Raw genomic sequence first — 27,574 nt, forward strand, 5'->3', positions numbered from 1 at the left:
ATATACTCAAAACCACTACTAATATCTACTCTATGAGAACAATGTGCTTCAAATAGCTATTACAAAATATACTAAAGCCACATAAAAACTTTCAAAACCAACCTATTTTGAGAAAACAATCTTAAGAATGTATTTTAGGGATGGCGTTAACTTTATGTCAGATCAACATCAATATTCTATTCTTCTCTGGTGTGATCCATAGAGCAATTAGGAAGCCCCCTCCCCACCACCCTTACACACACACACCATACAGAGAGAGAGACGCACACAGAGACAAGAGAGTTTACTAGCAAAAAGGGAAGAATCTCCACCCAGCACTTGTGGTGGCTTCTTGCCTGGGGCATTTGCTGATGTAAGAAAGGATGCCTGAGTGGCTTAGAGTAACCTTTCTAAGGACCTTCTGGGGCCAGCAGGACAAAAATTAGAGGGCTGAGCCTCACAATGAGTTGGCTGTAATTTCGGTAAAGCATAAAGCTTTAGCATGGGTGAAGACAGTAATAAAAGGCTTAATAAGCAGGAGTTAAAACAGATGTTTAGCACAATTCTAAAACAGTAGGCATATATATTCTAAAAACAGGTTTGAGATTGTATAAAGCAAAAAAAAAAAAAAAAATGCCATCTCTGCAGAGACAGAAACAACCACCATGGTGGAAAACTCAACACAGTAACCAAAAATGGCAGAAAAAAGTTAGCATACAGCAGACCTAAAAACAGGTATAAGTGGTCTGGATCCAAATGTCATCATGGAACTTACTAATACTCAACGGGCCTTAAGCAGACATTTCTTTAAGCCCATGTGGAAGTTATAAAAGTTGATCATATGCTTTTTACCTGCACAGTGGGAAAGTATGTCCAGGAAGACCACAGGACATGTTCACCTGTCCCTCTGACAAAGGACTGACAGAGTAAGGTCTAAGGGGACTGTGGTTTCCAGAAGCAAGAGTCCTAAGACGTGCATGTCAGGTGTCATGAGTAGAGAACTTAGAACCAATGGCTAGTGAGGCCTGAAGGTGGCAGGGTGATAGTTAAAGCAGGAACAGGGATGAAAGTCCACATGGCCCTCTCTTGTCTTGCTGTCCCTGGGAGCCTAACAGCTACAATGGAGCTGTACAGAAGGGAGAGCACGGTGCAAGGACCCAGCTCCAAGGGAGGTAGCCATCACAGCAGCGCCTCATGCAAGCAGGTGGATGACCTAGCTTCACTATGGCCACATCCTGCTTCCTTTTTCCCTAGGCTTCCCGTCTTTCCCCCTTCTTGAATCATCCAGTCCTAACCTGGAGATCTGCACAGGCTTGTAGGTGACACTTTTATACTGTCCCAACATTTACCAACGTAGAGTGTCTGTCCCAATAAGCTTTGCTCTAAGAGAAAAAATATCTGCCTAGCTTCCTGTCACGGTCTCCTAATCCCAACTTTCACAGGGTTGTGATGAACTGGGCTCAAAAGTTTGTTTTCTGTCTTGCTCCATGACCTTAGTGGCTTGGGTACACTTTTGTTGTCCCGGGGTTTGGGATTAGAGATGTGAATTCCTGGGGGAGGTCTCCTAGGATGGGAGGGGTAGATGCAGGCATGTTCTTTGCTTTGCACAGTCTTAAGAATTGCTCCAGTTAGACAGAACCACTTCCCAAGCCTGAGTGAGCTGGAGGAAACAGACACAAACAAGCAGGACCTGCCATTATAGTCCTGACCTAATTCTCTCAGAGTCTCAGTACTACCACAAAGCCCCGCCCTCATTCTCCCCCAACCCGGAAAGACCCACCCCTACATGGTGATGCTTCCTTCCAGCTACCACAGGCCTGATGTTCTGAGTGTGTCTCCCTAGCCAGCTCTGCAGCTAACTCTTCTGCATCCAGTGGCAATAATCTTGACTCTGGTGTCTGGGCATATCCACATTCCCATGTGGTGGCTTGGCTGAAAAATACTCTCAGTATAGGGCTGTGTGACCTTAGGTACTTCCAAGGCTTTCACTATTGGCACTGCAGCAGGAGGAGTAGAGACATGGATCCTAACACGGAAGTGCTTTATTACTAACTCCTATTGATTCTGCTGGGCCCCGCCCAGCAGGAGGCTGCTACACTCACCCTCATACATCTCCAGGATGTGGACGGTGTCGCCGATCTGCAAGGAGAGTTCCACATCTTGAGATGCATTGTAGTTGTAGATTGCTGTAAATGAGGGGAAAGGGGGGATTAGAAAACACACATTTTTAAAAGTTACTACCCGATATGCTTGTTCTAGTTTGCTTCTCTGCTATTGTGATAAAAATCCCGACCAAGTTTATAGTCTATCATCTAGAGGAACCAAGGCAGGAGCTCAAGGCAGGAACCTGGAAGCAGGAACTGAAGTAGAAACCATGAAGGAACATTACGTACTAGCTTGCTTCTCCTGGCTTGCTCAGCTGCTTTGTTTATATAACCCAGGCCCACCTGCCTAGGGATGGTGCTACCCACAGTGAGCTACCCTCCACCAACCAACAGTTAAGACAAGTTCTCAGACCAATCAAATGAAGAATTCATCAGCTTAGGTTTCCTCTTTCCAGGTCTGTCAAGTTAACAGCCAACACTATCCATTACAGTACTTAAGAAGTCAGCTACCACTGTTGAATGATTTCCTAGGATCCACTGTATGTAAAACATTAGACAGAGCTGTATGTCCTCCAACATGCTGGCTGGTTGCCTAACACATACCACATCCTGTGTCAGATAAAAAACATAGATGTAGCCTCTGTTCCTAGGAAACATGATAAGTCTAGTGGGAGGAAGAAAGAGATCAAATGTACAATCCGGATCCCAGAAATAACTCTTTAATTAAACTTGGGACAAGACTACAGAAGAATCCAGGCTAGAGAATACGATGAGAACTTCTGTAGGTCAGTCCCCTTGTTCAGGAGACAACAGCCGATGGGAAGCTCAGATAAGCTTATGGTCTTTAGGGCACAGTGGGAGTGGTCTCTTGGCTTCCTTGACATGGTGCTCAGAAGTCATTTGAATGCATCTGAGTGACATGTACCTCCTATAACAAAGTGAAATAGGTCAGAATGCAGGGATGGCGCCTTGTCCCAGCCCTCAGTACCCTGGGGACAGAGTAACCCCAGCACCCCATAATCCTGAGGACCATGTCAAGTCCTCAGAACAGAAAGCAGCAAACTAAATCACAACTGAACCTGGGGAGACCAGGCCAAAGCTTTGCATAGGTGTTTTACCATAACTTCACAGGCGTGACTAAGAGGCATATGAAAACACATTCAGTAACATTAGTCATGAGGGGAAGGCAAATCAAAACCACCATCAGAGGCCACTTCCACACCTCCTACAACGGCTGCATTTAAAAAGATGTTGGCCAAGACAACGGAGCTGCTCAAGTTCAAAACCTTAGCTGGAGGGACTGCAAAATGGGAGCCGCTTTAGAAGCAAGACAGGCAGTGTCGTAAAAGTTAAATGCACTTACTAATGTATTTAAATTAGTTTAAATGTAAATTTAATTAATTTTTATTTTTAATAAAAATTAGGTTTATAAAATAACTAATTAAATTTAAATTAAGAGTAGCTTAGACTCAGCAAATCCACTCCTAGGAGAGCAGCAGAAAGAAGAAAAACCTACACACCTACACTCAATGTTCGTAGTTATTGCACTGTTACCCCTGAAGCTGTGTGTGCTGCCTCATCAGGCAAAAATCGTGAGGGAGCTGAGTTACCTTAGGTTGAGGAAAGACTACAATGCGTGGAAGCTGAGATTTGCTGTGACCTAACCAACTGGAACAGTCAGCCACCACTAGGAGCCAGCAGTAGCATGGGACAGACTCTCCTGGAAGTCTCCAGGGGCAAGCAGATCAGGCCACACCTTCATTTCAGAACTCTGGGCTCCAGAACTTGAGGTAACACATTCCTGTTGTTCTAAGCCATTGAATATGGCACCGTTTGTCCCAGCAGCCACTGTGCTATTCGCAATACTAAACAAGACGAAACATCTCCGCTACGGCTGGGTACACAGCTATGTATGGTACAGTGTGCTGTGATGTCTGCACCAGATGGACTGCACGACCCCGCCCTGTGAGGACAGGAAAACTCCATGATATTCAATCTCTTACAAACCATGGTGTGACCCAGACAGAGTCTAAGAAAACCCTCTCCTACACCATTATTCCAGATGACTGACAGACCTAAAATAATGTAGGTGCTAACAGGCAATGGCTACATTGTACCACTTAAGAAATAAGAAGTTTCTGCTCTATAAACATGAGGACCTGACATTGGAACCCAACACCCATTTTTAATGCCAGGTGTGGGCACAAGTGCATCTGTAATCTTGCCTAGGGGATCATGAAGGCAGGAAGTTCCCTGGGGCTCACGAGTCAGTCAGTCTAGCTAGTGAGTGAGCTCCAAGTTCAGGGAGAGAACCTGTCTCAAAAAATAAAGCGAAGAGCAATGAAATAAGACCTCTAATGTTGACCTCCACCCTCCACACACATATATCCTATATGTATGCACATGCATATACACATGAATACATACACACAATATATATATACACACACACACACACACAAAGAGAAAATGAGAACAAAAAAATATCCATACATATTCAACAGACACAGTATCTTTTCCAAATAGCTTTGCTCTGAAGTGAATCACACCTTGTTAAACAGTATCCAGTTCCCTTATAGCCACTGGTTGCCTATTTTGTATCACAATCTGTCTTAGAGAGTAACAAACACAGCCATGTGGCTCCTGAGCCCTAGTTAAAACAGATAGAGGGCTGGCCATAATTCAGTGCAATGGAATACTATTTGGCAATGAAATCGAATGCATACAGACACATGCCACAACCCGGATAACCACAAAGTACACTCCGCCTACTTTGTCTTTGGAATGTTCAGAATATGATCATCTGTCAGACATCACAGCAAATGATTTTGCTGTTCTAGCTGGATATGAGAACGGCCCCTGTCCACTCAGGAGCTTCTTAGGGAGGTGAACGCACCCCAAAATGAACTATGGCAACAAGTAAACAGTTCCATCTTTATTTACTAATGCCACTAGACTGGGAGCTGGGAGGAAGGCTCAGTGGTTAGAGCTCTTACTGCTGTTGTAGAGGATCTGGGTTCAGTTCCCAGCACCCACATCAGGCATCAGTTTCAGGGGACTTAACCCTATCTTCTAGCCACAGACACCTGCTTATGTGTGGTGCACATAAATTCACACAGACATATATACAAACACACACACAAATATACATAAATAAAAAACAAATGAACATTTCAAAAAACCCATTGGGCATTGAAAATACATGGATGTGACAGTCTGTATATTATGTTTCAGAGAAAAAGTTCTTTAAATAGATTTATTTCTTGTCTTTATTAATGGGGAATCTGTATCCACCCAAAAAAAAAAAAAAGTATCAACTTGGGAGACTCAGCTATAAACAAGGAATTCACTTAGGATTTATCTCTACAAGTCTAAACAGCAGGATGACTACTCAGTCCACCCTCATATCCTACCCAGTTAAGGAAGAGAGGTGTCCCACCATTGCCTGTGGTGGGCACATCCTGTTCTCTCCCTGGGCTGAAGCCTGGCTCCTGTCACAGTAAACTTGTCAGCACACCCCCAGGCTAGGGAAGAGAATGAGCACACCCTCAGGCTCCTCTCAGAAATGGCCTCTCCCTTATGATGGAGGTCACAGTTCCAAATAGTGTCCTTCCACAGGGTACTTGGAGAAGTACCCTGGCACTTATTTTCTATTGTGCTTTCAGAGTAGGCTGCGGTTTTTGAATAAGGACAAGCTGGGGAAGTGGGTTAGGAGAAATGACACAGAACACAGGAGGAGGGAGTTCCAGCCTTTCAGGCCTGTTGGTGTGTCCCCAGCCTGTAGCTGCTGCTACTTCACAACAGTTCAACTCCATCTGAATGCTACAGTTTGCTCCAAGCATTTCCCCCTGAAGAATGTGGTGGGTTTTCTAACAGAAAACATGGCCGGGTGATTCCTACTACCACCTAGACTCCATTCATAGCTGTCCCCTAAAATGCTTCTTCCTACCACCCCTCCCCCATGGAAACAGGAAGTAGCAAGGACACTTTGTCACAAGCCGTGTAATGGTCATCTTCACTCTTCCTGATTCTTAGTCATGGGAAAGTAAGCAGAGGCTCTCAAAGGCAGTCTCCTGCTGTTCGGCTCCAGGTAAGAGCACCTGCCTAGGACTGCTGGAAATACAGGCATGCATATTCGCACGTACATATGCACGCTCGCATGTACACACTAGCAAACACACGCAGAAATGAACCTAACCACACATGTAGGCACAAAGTCAGACAGATATGCACACGTGATCATGCATGTACACAAACACATACACACAAAACCAAAGACCAGCAATCTCCAAATAGTCCAGCCTTAATTACACACTTTTTCCTCTACTGGGTCAAATCCACCCTCTTCTCTAGTCAACACGCTCCTATGCTTGGGGCTGGAGAAATGGCTCCACAGTTAAAGAGCACCAGCTGCTCTTCTAGAGGACCTGAGTTCAATTCCCAGCACCCACAAAGGGGCTCACAACCATCTGTAACTCCAGTCCAGGGGATGCTATGTCCTCTTCTGGTATCCTCAGGCACCAAGCAAATATAATACAGAGAGACACATGCAGACAAAATTGCTGTGCACATAAAATAGTTTTGTTATTTTTTTTTCAAAAAGACTTAAATTCTCCTTAAAGTACAGTGTTCAACTCCTGTCTTAACCACCGCCTCTCTCTTCTTAGGACAATCCAAATCTCACATCCACAATTCAACTCCACAAACAGCCCCTGAGTACCCCTCTCCACCCAGCATGACATCTCTCTTCTCTGAAGTCCCACAACTTTCCCCTTCCAGAAATCTGAGTTAGCAACCCCAGATAGTCCTGCGCATCTGTCTGCCACAACTAGGGGGGAAGCCCTCCCGAATGTGGACCTGGCTTCAGACCGCCTTTGGTCAACTACTCGTGAGACACAGACTTACAGACTTAACCCAGAGAGTAGTCCAAGGCACAAAACGACAACTCTTGATTTGTTTATATATTGTTTTATTATGAGCATCACCATATGCATGTTATCCTCCTGAATCTACATAACCTTGCCTCTGTATCTCTCTATCTCCAGGCTCCATCTCCCCAGGGCTGGGATTTCACGTGTAGCCACCATGCTCAGTGTATGCGATACTAGGGCTTGAAACGAGGGCCTTTGTGTGTGCTCAGCCAGCATTCTAATGTCTGAGCTATGTTTTCTACTCCTTATTTAAGCATATGATCTGTCCTTTTTAATACCTCACTAGCCTATCTTTCCACCCTCACTCCTCTGTCCCTAGTGCCCTTCTTCCTTTCAAATACTCTTTCTACTTTCACATTACAAATACATGCATGTGTGTGTATATATATTTATACACATATGCATTCAGACCACAACATGTCATTCTCAGGCTGACTGACGGCCGACACAAGGCTCTACACTTGTACCCATCTCCCTGCAAGTACATAATTTCAGTCTTATCTTTTAATGGTTGAATAAAAATTACATTGGGTATGCATACTTTTCCAAAAAAAATTGTTTGTAATATTATTTGTAACTCTTCTATAAAACACACAGAACAGTCCAGTCATTCACCTTTCTTCCCCCAATGCAACTGTGTTTCTGCTTCTCTCCAAAACAGCACTTGTGGTTTCCCATTGCACAGGAACAGGCTTTCAGAAATCACCCCCAGAACACTTGGTCACACAAGAAAAAAAAAAATGTATATTTCTTTCCAACTAAGGCTGTCAAAGAGATTACTGGGAACAGTTTCTTTCATCACTATTCCTCAGAAATGGACCAAAACGCCTGTGTTCTATCCCATTCATGTCTGGGTAAAAGTGCAAACAGGACTGCAAGTCACTTACAATCTGGTCTCTAACTCATCTCTTTAGAGCCCCGCCCTCCACTTCCTCACCTGAGGGCACTTCAGATTTCCCCTGCAGCTACTCTTACGAAGCTTTGCTGAACCACACAGCATGCAACAGGAGAGCTGAGACTAAGGACTAGATTCAGCTTGGCAGCAGCAAGGCTCTTGATGAGACTGTCCATTCACCTCTGCCCAGGATGGCCAGCAATGGTAACTGTGTACCGTCAAATAGTCTAGAAATAGAGACTACCAAGACTTCCCTTGCTAGGTAGAAATACTAGCTTCAAAGTTGTCCTTTATCATACAAACCCATAGCTGGTGATCATCCTGTGCTAACCTGTCACTGTTTTATGCACAGGATAAAATGTAGTGCACTTAGGGGAGGAACTAATGTTGTCATTCTAGAATGTGAATAACTACTACAAAGAAATCGGGGGACTGGTGAGATGGCTCAGTGGTTAAAAGCAGTGGCTGCTCTTCTAGAGGACCTCGGTTCAATTCCTAGCACCCACATGACAGTTCACAATTGTCTATAATTCCAGTTCCAAAGGATCCAACACCCTCACACAGACATGCATGCAGACAAAACCCCGATCAATGCACATGAAGTAAAAATAATTTTTTAAGATTTATTTTTATTATTGTATATATCTGTGCCTGTGTACTGTATGTGTGCTTGGTGCTAGAGGAGGTGGTAAGCCTCTATGTGGGTGCTGGAAATCAAATCATAACAAGGAGAAGTACCTTTAACCACTGAACCAACTCTCCAGCCCACAGTTGAGGGGGGGGGGATGAGAATCAGGCAAAATGCTGGGAATATAGCTCAGGTGGCAGAGAGCACTTGCACATGAGCCCTAGAGTCAGTCACCAGCACAACATAAACCAGGCATGGTGGCACATGCTGTAATCCCAGCTCTGGGAAGGTGGAGGCAGGCAAGGGGAACCTTGCCTATACAGAAAGCTTCGGCCAGAGTTGGTTTCAGGAGAGTCCTTCTCAAAACAAAGCAACAAAAGCCCAAAGAGTGAAAAGAGAAAGCGAGGGACAGAGTGATGCTAGGAAATCCCAAAATTAAACAGAGCAGAATTCTCTTTTTTTTTTCTTTTTTCTTTTTTTCATTTGCAAGCAGCATCATGCCTTTCAAGGACTTAACTTAATCTAGACCTCAGTTTCTCATCTATAAAACAAGAACCAGACTGGATGACTCAAGGGCCCGTTAGCTCCAGCTTCCTGATTCATGAAGTGACAATCCAGGCCAGAGAGACTGTGCTGCTTTGAACTGGCAGGCACCACCGCAGGCTCTTGTTTTGTCTGAGGAAATTAAACAAGAATAGGGAGTCTGCTGCATAAAAACTGCTTCCCTGGCTGCTTTGTACGAGGTTGGGAGAGACAAATTGCTGGAATTCTTCCCTAAGCAGCTTACTGTTTATAACAGGAAAGTGTAGCTTTGCAGAGCCAAACAGACAAGACAGTATGTCTACAAATGTAAAATAAGTTTGCATCTCACCAAATCCTAGATTTAGCTTTTTCTTTGAAACTAGGCTTATACAAGGGGGGATGGGGTAAAGGGTGCTGAAGATGAAAGAAAATTGAAAATTGCATAATAAGCAACCAAAAGAACACTTTTAGAAGCTACAAATAGGATCGGATTTGAAGAAGGAAAGTCTGTTGGCCACGTCACCAGCTATAAATCTTTCTAATGAATTGAGATCTTTCATGAGTCCCCAAATTATAGTCCCCTAAGGAACAACTGGAACCTTTCATTTTTTTATAGATAGAATCTACAGAAGTGTCCAGCAAAGGATACGATCCCAAGCTGAGTCCTTTGCTACTCAGAATATTAAGGTGATTTGATTTATTCATCTCCATTTTTGAATCTGATGTGTCTCCCCCCCCCCTTTCTCTCTCTCTCTCTCTGACAAGGTCTCCTGCCTCAGTTCTCAATGCAGAATAGGGCAGGATAGGCCTGCACAACCACACTCGGGTTTATTATTATTATTATTATTATTATTATTATTATTATTATTATCAACCAGGTTTCAAACCTGTGTATGTGCACTGAGATAGCCATGTCCCATCCTGTTCTAATGTACCTGAGCCAGGGGCTTTTGCTCAGAATGCCTGCTGCAATTCTTAACAACAGTGCCCTCCCCCAAGAGGAGAGGCACTTCCAGGCTTCTCATTTCCTCAAGCTCTTAGAAGAATAGTGGCTGTCATGACCAACTTACTGGTTATTATTCCAGAAGCTTCTTTCTGCTGTTGCTGTCATTATCGCTTTACGTGCATTAGTGTTTTGCCTACATGTATGCCTGTGTGAGTGTGTTAGAGCCCCTGGAACTAGAAGTATAGACAGTTGTGACCTGCCACGTGGGCATGGGGGATTGAACCCAGTTCCTCTGGAAGAGCAGCCAGTGCTTGTAACAGCAGAGCCTTCTCTCCAGCCTGAATTCCAGAAGTTCCTAATCTGAAGACTCTATGGAAGTTTATAGGTTGAATGACTTGATCTAGGTAGGTATTAGCCCAACTATAGTTTACTGACTGGCTAGCTGGTACCAAAAGCCTGCAAGCCACCTCACCTAAATTAACACGAGATTAAGATGACTCTTTTAAGAGAGGAGAGCTGAAGCACATCAATTCAAAAATACAGAACCAAACGTCTGTGGGATACACACACACAGGGACTTTTCCCCCACAGCTTCCTCATCTAAAGAACAGAGGTCACAGCCAATTACTCATATGGTTTGTGGAGCCCAGAAAGGGGAATCTGTGCCATGGCCCTTGGACAATGACTAACACCTGGTGGGCACCAACTACAGGGTAGTCACCTGCCCTCTCCTTTCCCTGCTCAGCTTCCTACTTAGAGCACAACAGCATCTGCAACCTTTAAAAAAAAAAAGATTTATTTATTTTTTATATGTATGAGTACACAGTAGCTGTCTTCAGACACACCAGAAGAGAGCATCAGATCCCATTATAGATGGCTGTGAGCCACAATATGGTTGCTGGGAGTTGAACTCAGGACCTCCGAAAGAGCAGTCGGTGCTCTTAACCACTGAGCCATCTCTCCAGCCATGTGGAGGAGCCACAGTGTGAGTCAGAAGGCCAGCAACACTCTTAATCATACCTCTCCATCAGAAGATCATTGGTTTATCTGTCTCTGTTTCACTGACCTCTCTGTTCCTTTTCATTGAATTCCTTTCTGGTAATCAAAATAAGAGAAGGAAGAGAGAAGGGGGAGGGTGTGATTCTAACTAAGACAGTTTTAGGCACATGTGAGAGAAAGCACCCCCAGAACATCTACATCCAACCACAAAAGCTCTCATATGATTGTATGGAGGAACCAGGCTCATTAGCGTATGTCTGGCATCTCAGCACTAAGAAGACAGAGCAGGATGACTGACCTGAGTTCAAGGCCAGCCTAGTCTCTAAACAATAAGAATCAGACTAACCGATGTTAGTCTACACAGTGAAGACTTGTCAAAACAAACAAATAAGCAAGTAATAAGTGATTGCTCCTGAGATAGGTTCTTATTAAGTGAAGATTAAGAGATCTGTGATTAAATCAGTCATATCTAAGATTCCTTAGAGTTTGCTGCATCCAACAGAAACCAGAAGTGAGGAAGAGAATAAGAAGCTAGAAGCCAGAATAACAGAATCTAGGAGAAGCACTTGGAATGACAGTCAATGATGTCATCGGCTACTTTTCTCCATATGCACAATGACTCTGAGACAAATCTCATTTCAATGAAGAAAACAATGGTCCTCAACCAGGCTACCAAAATCTGTTCTTTTCTGCTTTCTACCTGGAAGGGTGAGGATTTCAATAGCAGCTTTTAATGTGAGCATACTTCCCAGCAGAACTTTCAGCCCCACGGCCCATCCAAGGACAAGGGTTGCCCTGCAGTCCAGGACCATGCCTGGGAGGATCCTAAGACAGAACCTCACCTTCTCTGACATTACAGACACTAGAGCCCCAGCTGACTGACCCTCAGTGAGAAAAGACGTGTGTGTGTGTGTGTGTGTGTGTGTGTGTGTGTGTGTGCAAGCAGGGGGCAGGGGGACAAAAAAGCCAGGGCAAGAAGAAAGACAGAACATAGAGGATATCTGGGAAGTAACCTGGCTAAATCTTGCTTCATAAGTGAGGAAAGAAAGGCCCAGTGTGTGTGTGTGTGTGTGTGTGTGTGTGTGTGTGTATACATACGTGCATGTATGCAGCTGAAATTGACAATGGTGATGGAAAATCCTGTCACTTAAGATGCCTGGGACAGCTTGTCTAAAATCTTCCATCCTAAACTCTCAGAGGAAAGTGGTTTAATCTTTTCAAGACTTAGGTTCCTCATTAATAAAATGTTATTTTTTAAACTTGGATTTGACTAACCAGCCTGTTGCTTACAAGAATAAACAGAATATATAAACAAGCAATATATTTGCCATACATATGTCCTATAAGAACCCAGGAAACACTTGTCTGGTTAACAAATATCTCCATATCTATAATCCCAGTGCTTTGCAGATTGTAGCATGCATCAGAAACCCATGGAAGGCTTTAGAGGGCACAGACTTCTGACTCAATAGGTTAATGAGGTCTGGGACAGCAAGCATGTCTGCAAGCTCTGCTAGTTTAGGGAAGCCATCCTAAAAACCAGTGTCACTTCTGTAGTGAGCACCCATTGACACCAGCAAAGGAGCTACTGTGGCCCTCAAGTTACAGAAACAGATCTCAGACAAAGTCCGTGGTCTACAATATAGGAAATGAGCCTTCACACCATCCAGAATGAAGGCTGGCTATGCCCACACCCTGGCACTTCCCAATGGAGATAATTTAATCACTCGGGGCCTCAGTTTCCTACTTGAAAAACAGAAGTAGTTACAGTGCCCCCTAACGTGTTGGGGTTTGTGGTGAATAAAGGCTGAGCAATGAAAGGCACTCAAGTCTGCCTGGCGTCCAGCAGTCCCCAGGGTATGTGAACGACCTGTATCTCTGTGAGTCAGTGACAGAGCTGGACCCCAGAGGTCTTCAGATTCACTCTTTATCACCAACAGCACACATGTCTTTTGGTGAGGACTACAAAAGCTTTCTCTCTCCTTAATTTCAGAGATGTTTAAAACTGGAGGACTAGTGGGAATTCGAGAGCCAATAAAAACTCCACCCAAAAGGGAAGGGCTTAAACATCTTTAACTTTAACTTTTTAACCAGCTAGTTAGAGGTAGGATCAGATGAGCAAGGTAAAGCAATTTTTTCTAAGGGCCACATAAGTGATTTTGACATTTTACTTTATTTGATGTGTGTGTGTGTGTGTGTGTGTGTGTGTGTGTGTGTGTGTGTGTGTATACACACATGTTTCATGAAGGTCAGAAGCATAGGTCCCCCTGGAGCTAGAATTACAGGTGGTTGTCAGCTGTCTGATGTAAATGCTAAGAACTGAACTCAGGTCCTCTGCATGAGAGATTTGTGCTCTTAACCACTAAACCATCTCTCCAGCTATGAGTTAGAATAAATGTCACCCTGTATTTAACTATTTTTCTGAACAGAGAAAACAGCAGAGACATAAAAACAAATGAGTAGATAAAAAAAAAAAAAATAAAGGTACAGCCACCAAGCCTGACAACCGGAGTTCAAAGTCTAGGACCCACAGAAGAGAAGGAGAGAACCAACTTCTGCAAGTTGTTCTCTGCTCTCTACTCATGTCATAGTAAACACACACACACACACACACACACACACGCATGTGCGCGCGCTTGCACGCATGCACGCACATGCATGCGCACACACTCATGTGTGGTATAAAATTTGAGAAAATAAAAACAAATGAGCAACTACCATTTAGTAAAAAATAAATGATCTATAAATCAGAAAGTAAACAATTATCAGATCCATGGTTGTGCTAGGAGCTCATCCTTTATATATTTATCATATATATGTAAACACACATATATTTAGCAATAATCTATAATCTTTTTCAATGTCGCCTTCTCTCAGAACCTAAAAGCACATACAATTCTCCCACCCCACATACACATCCCACAGACAATATTTCATGATAATCCCCTTACATTTCAAAAAACTTCACATGCAATCCATTTTCTTCTCGAACACATCTAATGGCAACCAAATGTAACATTAAAAAGTTTTGCAATTTCAACATGCCTTTTGACTTCCCCAAAGCAATAAAGTATTTTTAGGCATGAATACTCATAAAAGGAAAATATAGCTCATAAAAAAATCTGACCACCAAACTTAAACCACCATCTAAATGTTAATAGGAAAATCACGTTTCTATGGAGAAATCTAGGCTTGATGGCTTGATGGTCTTCTGGCATTAAAAGATAAAAGCTACTCTAAAATCAGTGGGAAATCTATCTGCTGTTCTTCCACATTACAGTGCTACACTTCATTTTCATACACGTCACTCGGATGAGACATGGGGTAGCACTGAGCTACAGCCATTGCCCTAGCAGCAATGGAAAGCCCAGCAGTTCCAAACTCTGCCTGCACCCTGTAAACTACCATGGGGAAGTTTCCTACTGACAAAGACATCCGGTTTCATGAGCTGTGTATATCCTATGTGCATACTTCATTCACCATTCACACCTCCAACCTATCTCTGTACATCATTCACTATTCACACCTCCAACCTAGCTCTGTACATACTTCATTCACTATTCATACCAGCAACCTATCTCTGTACATATTTCATTCACGATTCACACCTCTAACCTATCTTTGTACATACTTCATTCACTATTCATACCAGCAACCTATCTCTGTACATATTTCATTCACGATTCACACCTCTAACCTATCTTTGTACATACTTCATTCACCACCATACCTCCAACCTATCTTTCTACTCTACAGGGAACTTTTGGTTTTTGTTTTTTTGTTTTTTTTTCTTTTTGGTTTTTCGAGACAGGGTTCCTCTGTATAGTCCTGGCTGTCCTGGAACTCACTCTTTAGACCAGGCTGGCCTCGAACTCAGAAATCCGCCTGTCTCTGCCTCCCAAGTGCTGGGATTAAAGGCGTGCGCCACCACTGCCCGGCCTACAGGGAACTTTTTAGAACACCAGAACATAATACTATATGAGGAAAAAAAGGGGAGTGGGGAACCAAACTAATAGGAAACTAAAGGTAGTTTCAATAGAATGCTGGGGACACTTGGCTTTGGTCACTCAGATTCAACGGTGAAAGAGCTATTTCAGAGCTTCTCTCTCCATCCTACCTGAGCCTTCTTACCTCGTCTGAATGTAAGATAACTCCCCTATGGTCTTGATCATCCCCCATCCAGTCTTCCCACATGCATTAAGGATCACATCATGGGCTGGCAGAGATGAAACAGTATTCCCCAAACACTTACCAAATATTAGGCTAGAACAAAGAAGTAATTTCAGACAGGAATCTAAATTTTAGGCTAGAACAAGGAAGTAGGCTTCAGACATGAGAATGACCTTGGGCTAGGATAGGGAAGTAGGCTCTGATATTTTGGTCATCCTGATAAGCCTTTAGAAACAGTGATCGTGGGAGTGTTCCCGGAATTTTGTTTATTGCCTTGCTTGTTCTCCCTTTCTAAGAAGTCTTAATCCTCAGCCCCAAAACAAACCATTCTGTAGACTCTTGTTATTCCGGTAGCTTTCTGTACACTTCATATAAGGTCTTATTTCTCAAAATCTCCCAATACTTCCCTGCCTATGTCTCCAGAGGACGCACAGGACCCTGCACTGTCCTGCGATTTTTAATATTCTGGAGGAGAGAAAAACATAAGACAGGAAGACAGAGTCATGCTTGCCAAGGGCTAAGGCTGGAAGGTGGCTGGTGATGAAGGGCTGTGGGGACATCCAGGGACGGAGGACAGAGCTCCTGATTCTAGCTTCTGGGTGTTCCATGACTATGTGCATCTGTTGAACATCTCACAACTAAGCAGGACAGTAAATGACAAGGCCAGCAATCAAACACAAAGTAAACCTGCTCACTCATTAACAGATGTCTAAATAATGACTTACTGGGTAGAGAACTGAGCAAGTGTGAAGGGTTCCCACACCACAGGTGAAAAAAACAAAACAAAACAAACAAAAAACTAGGAATGTAATGTGGAAAGAAAAATCCATAAGTGTTAAATTAAAAAAAAATCACATGATAATATTTTTATAATTTTGGAAAAAAACAAAATTTCCTCACTGACAACCAAGTGAAAACAGCTAAAGACTACAGGTTTGATCAGACAAAAATTAAAACTCCCACTGGATAAATAACCCATAACAGAAAAATTCATCCCAGAAAAATATGTGACAAAAGATATAAATCACCAAGGGTCAAAAGAGGGAGGAAGCAGAATGCTATCAGATCAATGAACTTACAAGAGAATACATAAAGGTCAGTCACAGAAGCAGCAAGTCCGTGAGGCCCATGAATGAACTTCATTTTCACCAATACGAATCAAAGTAACAAAATGCTTAAAAATGTGGCAGCCAAAGGTGGGAACATGTATATGAAAATGCAGAGATACACCCAGAGGACTCCGCACCCTCCCATTGCCACACCTGCCCGACCATGTTCATTGCTGCTCTACTAATGATAGCCAGAAATCGGAAACAAAATAGCCATTCCTCATCAGACGAACGGAAATGAAACTGTGGTACGTTTACACAACGGAATACTACTTGGCTGTTAAAAATAATGAAGTCATGAAACTCAGAGGTAAGTGAACTGAAGCAGAAGAAAATCACCCTGAGTAAGGTAACCCAGATCCAGAAAGACAATTATGATATAGATTTGCTTCTATGTGGATAGTAGCTGTTAGTCAATAATAACCAAGCTATAATCCATAGAACCACAAAGAATAAGAATAAGGAACTAGAGCAGACAGGCAGCTCTCCCCTACAAAAGGAAACAGAATGTAGAGGTGAAGACTCCATGTAGGCACCAGCTGGACTTCGCCATATTCAATGAGCTGGGTAGGTGGTGTTGTCAGCAGAAGTTATAAATAGATGGAGGTGGGGGCTGGAACAGGAGGATCAAGTGGGGGCAGGTAAGGGAGGGAATATCAAGAGAGACAGCTAAAATTAAGGGCCATTTGAAGCGGGTAATATGGAAACCTAATAGAGTAAAAGCTTGCGTGCGTGGTGTGTGTGTGTGTTCTAAATTAAACAGCAAATAACAGGAGAGATAGAACCCCAACTAGACATCTCTTCTCACCAAAGGAAGCTTTTAGTACCGGAAATGGATTATATCTGATTGAGTTGTTGGCCAAAGGGGTCCCAAGAGAATCTCCAAACAACCCAGACTGTTGCCAAGACTACAGGTTGCTCTCTACAAACTGATGGCAAGGCCCCATTGCTGACAATACTACCTACTCAGCTCATTGAATATGGAGAAGTCCAGCTGGTGCCTACATGGAGCCTTCACCTCTACATTCTAGTGTCTTTGATACAGGAAGGTATTCTGCGAGCTCTCCAAATGGAAATATAAACATCTACCCAGTCACAAACCCTTTCATTCACCATAGTGTCCTGCCTGACATACACTACTGCAATGGTGGCACACAGCTAGTCGGGGTAACCACATAATATCTGATTTGCCTGAAGGCCCACTCCACAAGATGGAATCCATATCCAACACTGTCTGGGTGACCAAGAACCTGAAACTAGATAGCCCAGGGACCTAAGGTGATGATAAACAATACTGGCCAAAACAAAAAATAAAAAAAATCAAAATAAAACAAAGCAAACACAAGCACAGAAGATAAGACGAGATAGAGACCCCAAGCCAAACATTATGCAGAGACTGAGGCCTTGGAACACTCAGCCCTAAACGAGATTATTTCCATCAAATCCCTCCCCCAAGGGCTCAGGAAACCCTGTGGAAGGGGAGGTAGAGAGAGCGTAATGGCCAGTGGGGACGAAGGACATGAAGAAGGCCTTCTAAACACAGGACTGATGATCCTATGAACTCAGACACTGTAGCAGCACAGGGCCTCCGTCCACAGGTCTGTACCAGATAGGGTCCTGGCTCTGAAAACAGCACACATTTGGCCCCATCCCTAACCCAGAAGTTGTTGCCAATGGAGAACCACTTGGAAATGAGCATTTAGTTTTCTCCAAGGAAGTCTCACTGAGGAAACAAACTTCTCTCAAGGGCAGGCTGCATGCATAGCAGAAAGCGGCCAACAGAGAACAAACTCAACAGCACCCTTGGAGGCTCCTCAGCTCATAAAGTCATGCCAGGGCTTTTCTTTCTTTTTTTTTTTTTTTGTTTTGTTTTGGTTTGGTTTGGTTTTTTTCGAGAGAGGGTTTCTCTGTGTAGCCCTGGCTGTCCTGGAACTCACTCTGTAGACCAGGCTGGCCTCAAACTCAGAAATCCGCCTGCCTCTGCCTCCCGAGTGCTGGGATTAAAGGCGTGCGCCACCAACGCCCAGCCAGGGCTTTTCTTTCCACAGTTTTTAATCTTTATTTTTTAATTTATATATATATTTTTCTCTATATGCCCCACAGGTCCTTTGCATATATATATCAGCTCAGTGTTTTTATGGGATTCCTGAGTGTGCCCATGAGTGTTTCTGTGTCTGTATCTGTGTCTTGTGCCTTTCCTTGGGCTCTTCTTCTGTTTGTGCTGTCCTAGTCTGATGTGTTAGTCATTCTTTTACTTCATTATTATCCCTTAGAAGCCCGCTTGCTTTTAAATGAGACACACAAAGGGAGTGGACATGGATGAGCGGTGGGATACGGAGAAGCAGGGGGAGGGAGGATGAAATCAAGATGTATTATGGGGGTGGAAGCTATTTTTAACCAAAGAGGGAAAAAAACTAAAAAAAAAAAAAAAATCAACACTGCCCAGAGGATACTATCAGGATCTTGCCGCCTACCCCAACCACAGGTACATGTGAACAGAACAGATGAATGTGTATGACTCTGCGTGTGCTGGGGATGAAACCAAAGACCAAGATTGAACCCACTACACACAAGCTGACAGTTTATTTTCAGAAGCACGTTCTGAAGATAAAACATAGTCTGTGAGCTCTGTGAGTTATGAAGAAAATGGGTACATGTATGCACATACAAATGCTACCCACCTAAAATTAGCCTGGTCATGGAACGGAGCACAGAAACTTCCAGAAGTCCTTCCAGTCATAGTCCTTTTCAAAAGAAACCCTTCTTCTGACTCTATAGATAGTGATCATTTCAAGCTTACTTTGAACCTTTCATTATCTGTTTTAAACCTGTTTACTGAATTAGAGTTATTGATAATTTACATTAATTTTCCCAAACTAGGAAAAAGCATACTGTAATATTTATATGGATCATAATCTCTTAAAATATTTTAATAAATTATTATAAATAATTTATTATAAATTATATATAACAAATTAATTAAAATAATTTGTCAATCTATCTATGAGGGATGACAGTTCTATCTATCTATCTATCTATCTATCTATCATCTATCTATCATCTATCTGTCTGTCTGTCTATCCATCCATCCATCTATCCACCCACCCACCCACCCACCCACCTACCTATGAGGGATGCCAGAATGTGGTGTGTGTGGAGGGCAGAGGACACCTTGTATGAGTAAGTTCTTTTTAGGATCTGGGTTCTGGGGATGGGACTCAAGTCATCAGGCTTGGTGGCGGGCATCTTTACCAGATGAGCCATCTTGCCAGCCCACTGTTTTTAGTTAAATGAATAAATGAGTTTCAAAAGTACAGAAATCTGTGTCTAAGTCTATATAATGGTTAGCATGTGTTCAAACTAGTAGAGAAAGTATAATCTACTTATTTCCATTTGATTATTTCTTTTGATTATAAAAGGCAATTCGTGGCAAACAATGCACCTCAGATTATATAGACTTTACATGAAATAAATAACTAGATTCCAACTGGCTCTTCTAAAAGAACTGAGCAAAATGGTTGGAAAAAAGCACAGAAGGCAAAGTATCTGAGCACTGTCAAGAACCTCTGAAAAGGAAACCTTCAGGGATTCCCCAAGACCTTCTATGCATTTCCACAGACTCAAAATAATCTAACAGACACAAAAATTAGTAAATGAATCTGAGAAAGCAACCTAGAAAAATATATATAATTATGGCAATTTTTGTTCTGTGAGTAGACGTGTGTCAGAAGCAATGTTGGTACTCTGGGCTACATACGAGACAGAAAAAAAAAAGGAAAGTTCCTCATTCTGTATACAAATAAATAAATATGTAAATAAATGAGTAAGTGAGAGAGGGAAGGAAGGAAGGAAGGAAGGAAGGAAGGAAGGAAGGAAGGGAGGAAGGGAGGAAGGAAGGAAGGGACAGCGGGAGGAAGTCAGTCAGTCAGTCAGTCAGTCAGTCAGTCAGTCAGTCCTGAGCCTGGGCACTCAGTCACAAAGTTTGAGAACCACAGTAAGCATCTTCCAACAACATTCTCAGTGCCAGCCCCAGTAGAGAGACATGCAGGCCTCTCTCACAAGCTGGCATGAATGTCAATGGCTCTCAGTGTTGTAGGGAATAATCTGCCCAGTAATTAACCTTTGGCCTCAGTAGGAATTGGAGCATCTGTGTGAGGAAACACAAACAGAGCTGTTTACTGCTAGGAGGCTTGTAGTGGTCTCAGAAGCAGAAACAAATCCCTGAGGCAAGAAAAGGAAATGAAATGTATCCTGGTACCAGTGGAGAACACTCATCTTTTATGGGGTGGTGAGTCAGGGCTCTATGACCTACCTGGAAAGGTGTCCATGACACACTGTTAAACGGATTAGGGATGGGAGGGGGAGACACCTTTCTGAATACTATGGGTATGAACCCTTTCCAAATATCTAAAAGAGCAAACTGTAACCTACATACTTAACTATTTTTATGAACAAAGAAAGGTGGTTGGTCTCTGCTAGCCTCCTTTTAAACTTTATTTTACATCTTTTCAAATTGTAACCATATGGGACATGATGGTGCTTGCCTTTAATCCCAGCACTCAGGAAGCAGGGGTAGAAGGTTCTCTGTGAGTTCTAGACCAACCTGGACTCTAGAGTGAGCTCCAGGACAGCCAAGAAGAACAGCATAGAGAATCACTATTTCAAAACGTAAATTACTTAATTAATTAGTAATTGGGGGCTGGAGAGATGGCTCAGTGGTTAAAAGCACTTGTTGCTCTTGCAGAAGACCCAGGTGTGACTCCTAGCACCCACACACTTGCCTCAGTCATCTGTAACCCCAAGTCTAAGGGATCCAAAAACTCTTCTGACTTCAGGCACACACATGGTACACACACATACATGCAGACAAACTACCTGTACATACACAGAAAAAAATACATCATCTAACAAAGTTTTCAAAAAATAAACTTGTGCTCAAATGCACACAACATAAATATCGACATCTAAACGGGTGTACACTCCTGTTTATGGTTATGGATATTCACACTGTTGTGCAAAATCAGGACCTTTAGTAATGTGTGACTCTGCACCTAGGAATCACTACCTGTGGCCTGCTTCCCTCCTCCCTGGCTTCCACCACTGCCTCTTACTTTCTGTCTCTTTGAATGAGACTATTAAATGCATTTCAACAAAGTGGGAAGCACAGTGTAGTTGTCATTTTGTTCCTTGCAGAATTCACATATCATGTCATCCAAGGTCTCCCATGCTGCAGCATGTATCTGAAGTTCCTTTTCTCAAGGCTAAATAATTTTTCATCATACACGAAGGCGCACACAGACAAACACAGGATACACACACACACACACCCATACACACCCATACACACCCATACACACACACACACACACACACACACACACACACTTACTATATTTACATCATTTCCTCCGTCCCCCAACCCCTCCATGTCCCTTCCAACCTTCTCCAAATTCATGGCCTCGTATTCTTTTGATGCTTTATTTTTAATTTTCTTCCTAGTTGAGAAACTTTGCTTTCCTTTTACTTTTTTTTTTTTTTTTAAGAATTTCACTCTGGAGCTCAGGATGGCCTCAGCCTCCACCAAGGTTCTGGGATTACAGGTGTGAGCTATCACCCCTGGCACCAAGTGATTTCAAGAACCTTTTCTTTATCCAAGCTGAGAAAGTTTAATAGGTGTGACTTCTACTATTTATTTATTTTTTCAACACAGAATGATACTGCTATAACAATGATCTTTTATGTTTTAAGCCAGAAATCTGAAGTTTGTCTTGGTAATGCGCCCAAAATAGTAACAACAAAGTCCAAGGGCTTGAGTTGCTGCAAATTCCTTTGTGCTCCCAGCAGGAGAGGGGTACTTTCTCCCCATCCCTCTCTCATAAGAAGTGACACTATAGCACACAAATCTCCATGGAGACCAGCTTTCCCAAGATGAAAACAGGCTGAGTGAAGTACCCAATGGATGAACTCAGGGTTCAGGATACACGGTAATGGACACTGTCTTGCTCAAAGGTAATCTGGACCACACAGTCATTCTGGCTTCATGTTTTGAATGCCAAAAATCAAAGTGGTCACCCAATTCCCCATGTTTTTCAAATAAACACAAAGACTGGAGCCAGGCCATTGTGAGGTTATTCCCTAGACTGGAGAACCATATCCCAGCTGTGGACAAGATGACTCGAGTCCAGGATTCCCCCAACTCTATGAATGGCATGCTTTCTCACATCCCTAGTCCCTGGTCACACTGTGTCCCTTGAAAGGCTCCTCTGCTGATAGATGGGAAAAACCAGGAGGGTACTGTAACATGTGGGTGCTCTAGCCTCATTAAAAAGAGCGGTCGAAGCAGGGAGTTTGCACATAAGTCACACACATTCTCCCACAGGCTTTAAATTATCTCCAGATTACACAAATAACCCAACACACCATGAGTGCTATGTAAATCACTGTTGCACTGCATTGTGTGCGGACTAAGGAGAATGCCCAAATCAAAAGTCTATACATGCTAACTGCAGATGAAAACACACTGGCCTTCCAAGGACCTCTTAATCTATCCACAAATGGGCAAACCCAAATGCAGATGGGCCACAGCATTTCCAGCCAGGTTTATGTAACATCTTTCATTCTAGTCCCTAGCTGGCTGCCGGCAAGAGAGAACTAGGCAGACAGAAACATAGCTGCTGGCCAGGGACCAGTTCTAGGCAACCCTGGTTCTCTAATGCTATGCATCCAGCCAAAGATTGTGCCAAGCAAGGCCCCTTATACACATCACAACCCAATGGCCCACTCCTCTGTACCCTTTCACATTTATAAACTGGGGGGCAGAGAGCAGAGTATGGGGTTTGGATAGCAACAGAGTCCCATAGTTGGATCCCATTCTATAAGCACACCTAACCACTGCCTAACAGGAGACACTTACAGCGTAAGTTATGCCTATGTGACTTTAGCAGTCCCCTTTCTCCTCAGAGATACATCTGGGGCCCCAGTAGACATATAAATTAGATCATATTCAACCACAGAGAAACGGGGGAAAAAAGAAAGAAAGAAAAAAATTTCAACCTCACTGAAGGGAAAGAAACACTTCATGGGTTTTGCTTGGTATCTCTGAATTGCTGACATCGATATTCTTACACACTGAAGCCATTATTAGTCAATTAATTAAATAATATTATATTAAATTACATAAATAATTATCAATTATCTATTAATTAATTAGGACTACTTAACCACTACTTGTCTGATGATGAAACAGTCAATCTAACAAGTGAGGTGGCTACTAAGTCACTAGCAGTTGGGTACTGTCCAGAGCATGTATCTGCTGGACTGAGGGACAATTCACACCCTTGATAAGAGGGAGCAGGATGTGTGAGAATCTACTGTGCGACTTAAAACTTACAGTTGACATCTGGAATTTTCCATTTAATAAAGTCTGCGGTTGACTGTGGATAGCTGAAACCAGAGGAAGTAAAACTGAGGATAAAAGGGAAATACTGATCTGACTGAGTAAGATGGACGTTCAGGTGTGAAAATGGCACTTCTCCTTCAACAGTGGCCCTCGCTCGGAAACAGAACCCTCACCCTACGCTACTTGACCCCATGCTACTTCCCACTCCCACGGCGAACACAGACTCCTAGCCCATCTTTCTCTGTGCTGGGTTTTCTGAACACTCAGAGTAAATGCAGGTTAACATCCAAAGAGCAATATGCATGTGAAGAATTAGTTCTCTCAGATTCAGATGGGGTGGTAGGGAGAATCAAGACCCCGGCTTGCTGATCAAAGGCTCAGCCTGGCCTCACCACCCTTTCCTAAGGTGTCAGGGGTTCCCCTCAGGGCTGGGAGCAGAGCTGAATGAAGAAACTTAGCACGCATGAGGCCCTGGGCTTCATCTCCATCACCGAATGAAAGAGAACGGTACAGGCTGCTTGCCAAGGTCATGAGAAATAACACGAATGTTCCAGTCTCCACTATGGTGACCTTCAGGATGTTTACAGGTTTACAGGTTGAAGTTCTGAGTGAAGTTCTGAGATGCGTACATCTCCTGGGCACCACTGCTTCTGCTTGGAGGTGGAGAGATTCAGATGAAACTGATTTCTTGCCGAAGGACTCTAGAGGGACGCTAGTAACTAAGCCCCTGTAAAAACCCGTGGGAAATGGAGACCCCAAACTAGGCCAACCCTCTGGTCTCCAGTTTCTCCCATCTTGGAAACCTTTAGGGGAGAGCCACAACCAGACACTCTGCACAAAGGAAAAGTTACAAATGACTTGACCAGCCAGACAGGGCTGGGACCTAGAGATTCCCAGCTTTGTCTCTGCTTCATTCAGACCCCTTTTCAGAGGGCTCTAGACTTTTATGTGAAACAAAGCAGTCTAGGTGAGGAGCGTTTCAGACACCAGAGAGACCCCAGGGAAGTCACCCTACCCGCACCTACCCTTCCATCCTACCAGTTCATTTCAGGCCAGAAACACAAAGCCTTCTCCCCTTCTCCCCCCCCCCATCTCTGGGCTGGGCTGGGCCTGAGCCTGGGCCCGATCCACAGGAAACTTCTTGATTAGACTCCCACTGAACCCAGGGTTTTAACTTTCCATCTTTCATTCCCACCCACACACATACACCACTCCAGGGGTTCAGGCAAGTGGAGCCTTTCACACAAATTCGCCCACCCACGACCACCATGGGCTAGTTCCAAAACTCACTTATACAACCTACTCTACCTTTTTCCTGGGACTCGAGAAATTAACCATCAATCTACCAGGGAATATTCTCTAAATGGCAGACTCATCTTTGTTTAGGGTTTTACCAATTAAAATGCAGGGGTCAATTAAACACAACCAAGCTTCAATGTCTAAATCCCAGTCCTATTTCCCAGGGATTTGAATGCAAAGTCCTGAAAGAGTGAAGGATGGTGTTGGCACCAGTTGACTAGCCTGGTCCTGCATGACTGTCCTTTTTCTCAGATCTCGCTATAGGACAGACAGCACAAAGATTTTCAAACCTCACTTGCAAGCATCAACACAAACCAAATTATTCAGACACTCTTAACTACTCCCTGATGACTGACTCAGGGTCACGTGACACATCTGGGTATTTCCTTTCAAAATACTTTCCAACTCAAATGGAATCCAGATGTTGTTGGCAAGTGTAGATCCAGTTCTTTCTAGGTGCCAACCTACACCAAGAAGCCTCAACTCCATTTGACTCCTACCTGTAGTGTTAAATTCCTCTATGAGGAACAACACAAACTTTGCCCATTGCTTTGGGCTATGGTATGTTCTTTAAAGCTGGTCCAGTCAATAAATAAATTTCAGACAATGAAGAGGGCTTGGATGCATCAAGTTAAAAATACCAACCTGGTTCCAGCTCAAGATTACACAGATGGGTATAGGTCTAGAAAATCTTAACCCTCTTGTTAATTAATTAGTTAATTAATTAATTAATGTTACTCATAAAGCTAACAGATTTTTTAAAAAAATATATTGGTGTTTATATTTGAATAGTTCTTTATATGGAAATTAAAAAAATCTTTCATGGATGATAAATCATAGCTGTCACTTTTTAATGTGTGTGTGTGTATATATGTGTGTGTAAAGCCAGAAGTCTACCTCCTGTGTCATCCCTCAGGTGTGCTCGACCTTCCTTTTGAGTTAAGGTCTCACTTTTACCTGGAGTTCAGCAATTCAACTAGGCTGGCTCCCTGCCAGGCCCCAGAGACCTCCCAGTCTCTGCCTCCCCAAGGCTAAGATTCCAAGTGCCTGCTATCTTATTCAGCCTTCTGACATGACTTCAGGGCACCTCTGGGGATGGAGGGGAGGGGTCCTACAGGGCATGCACTTTACTAACTGACCCTCTTCCCCAGCCCTGACAAGTCATTTTATATTTCCTAAAGTCTCACCATTCTCTACAACTTAACTCAAACGACTGAAGCCTATTTTATTGAGCACTTTACTGGGGGAATTCAGGCCCAGTGCACAGTGCTATTTGGTCCCTTCGGTTCTGGTGGGATCTAATAGCACCCAGCTTCTCAGAGGATGAAAACGGCCACAGAAACTTCCCTGATCTCAGCAAAGTATTCACTCTTTCTTCCCTTTGTGCGTCTCTTATAAACACAGCTTCTCCTCCTCCTGCACAGATAAGTCAGGCATCCTTATGCTCCCAGAAGATAGAGTACCTTATTCTAATGGTTTAGTACACTCTCTAACCCGTCTCAAAAGTAGGTTTTCCTAGTTTTTGTTCTGTTATTATAATAAATTACCCTGACAAAACCCAACTCAGGTGAGAAAGCTTATGGTTACAGTCCACCATTGCAGAGAAGTCGCAGCAGTGGGCGCTGCAGCTGGCCACATCAATCTACAGCCATCAGCACAGAGAAATGAATATGTCCACGCTTGAGACTCCACCAGCTTTCTCCATTCTCACACAACTCACAACCCAGATCCTGGGGGCCTGGAGGTGAGGGTGGGGGCGGGAATGATGCTACCCTCTTTCAGCTGGGTCTTCCTATGTCAATGAAGTCAATCGAGACAGTCCCTTACCAGACATGCCTATGGACCAATCTGATTTAGAGGATCCCTCATTAAAACCTTTTTCCCAGGTGATGCGAGCTTGTGTTAAGTTGACAATGAAAACCAAGCATCACACAGGCCCGGCCCCTCCCAGCAGAATCCCCTGGAGAGTTTCTGAAACAAAAGAAAAGGGTGGGCTTTGTATCCAGGAGACTCTGATCTTGATAGGAGCCTTTCTCTTTAGAAGGCTTCTCAGATGCTGCCTGCATACAATCAAGATTGCTTACCATGTTGCTATTCAGCTACCTCAGAACCTTGCCATTGTGGGTAAAAAAAAAAAAATCAAGCTTATACAGTAAATGAATGCCCAGCTTAATGAATAACTATTATTAGCTGTTATGCAAGCAGAGACAATTGTGTTTCAGTGAACACAGCGCCCCAACCCCCACCTCTGCCACCCTCTCCATCCTTTCCCTCCCCTCTCCACTTCCTTCATTCAGCCTCAGATACACTGGCCAAACCCTCCTTGTACCCTATCATCCTCCTTGTTATTATGGCCTTAGCATTATTATGGCCAAGCCAACACCACCGAATGTAGACAGAGTTTTGCTAGCCCAAGCTGGCCTTGAACACATAGAGATCCACCTGCCTCAGCATATTGAATTAACAGTGTGCACTACCATGCTAGGTTGTTTGCTTCAGCCTACTTAGAATTCACCTTCAATTGTCTGTGGACTCTGTGGGGAGAGAGACAAGCCCTCCTTTTTGCTTCCCATCTACAGAGCTGGAAGAGAC

General features: G+C 43.4%; 1 protein-coding gene across 1 annotated transcript in view; it reads right to left on the reverse strand.

Moving 5' to 3' along the window:
• Dock5 (dedicator of cytokinesis 5) overlaps positions 1–27,574 on the reverse strand; it is a 173,754-nt gene that overhangs the window by 124,403 nt on the left and 21,777 nt on the right. The window contains exon 2 of the mRNA XM_028758729.1: positions 2,082–2,165. Within this exon, the coding sequence (XP_028614562.1) occupies positions 2,082–2,165 (84 nt within the window). The remainder of the gene's footprint in view (positions 1–2,081; positions 2,166–27,574) is intronic.

This window comes from Grammomys surdaster, unplaced genomic scaffold, assembly GCF_004785775.1.
Source record: "Grammomys surdaster isolate TR1022 unplaced genomic scaffold, NIH_TR_1.0 126219, whole genome shotgun sequence".
NCBI classification, from domain to species: domain Eukaryota; kingdom Metazoa; phylum Chordata; class Mammalia; order Rodentia; family Muridae; genus Grammomys; species Grammomys surdaster.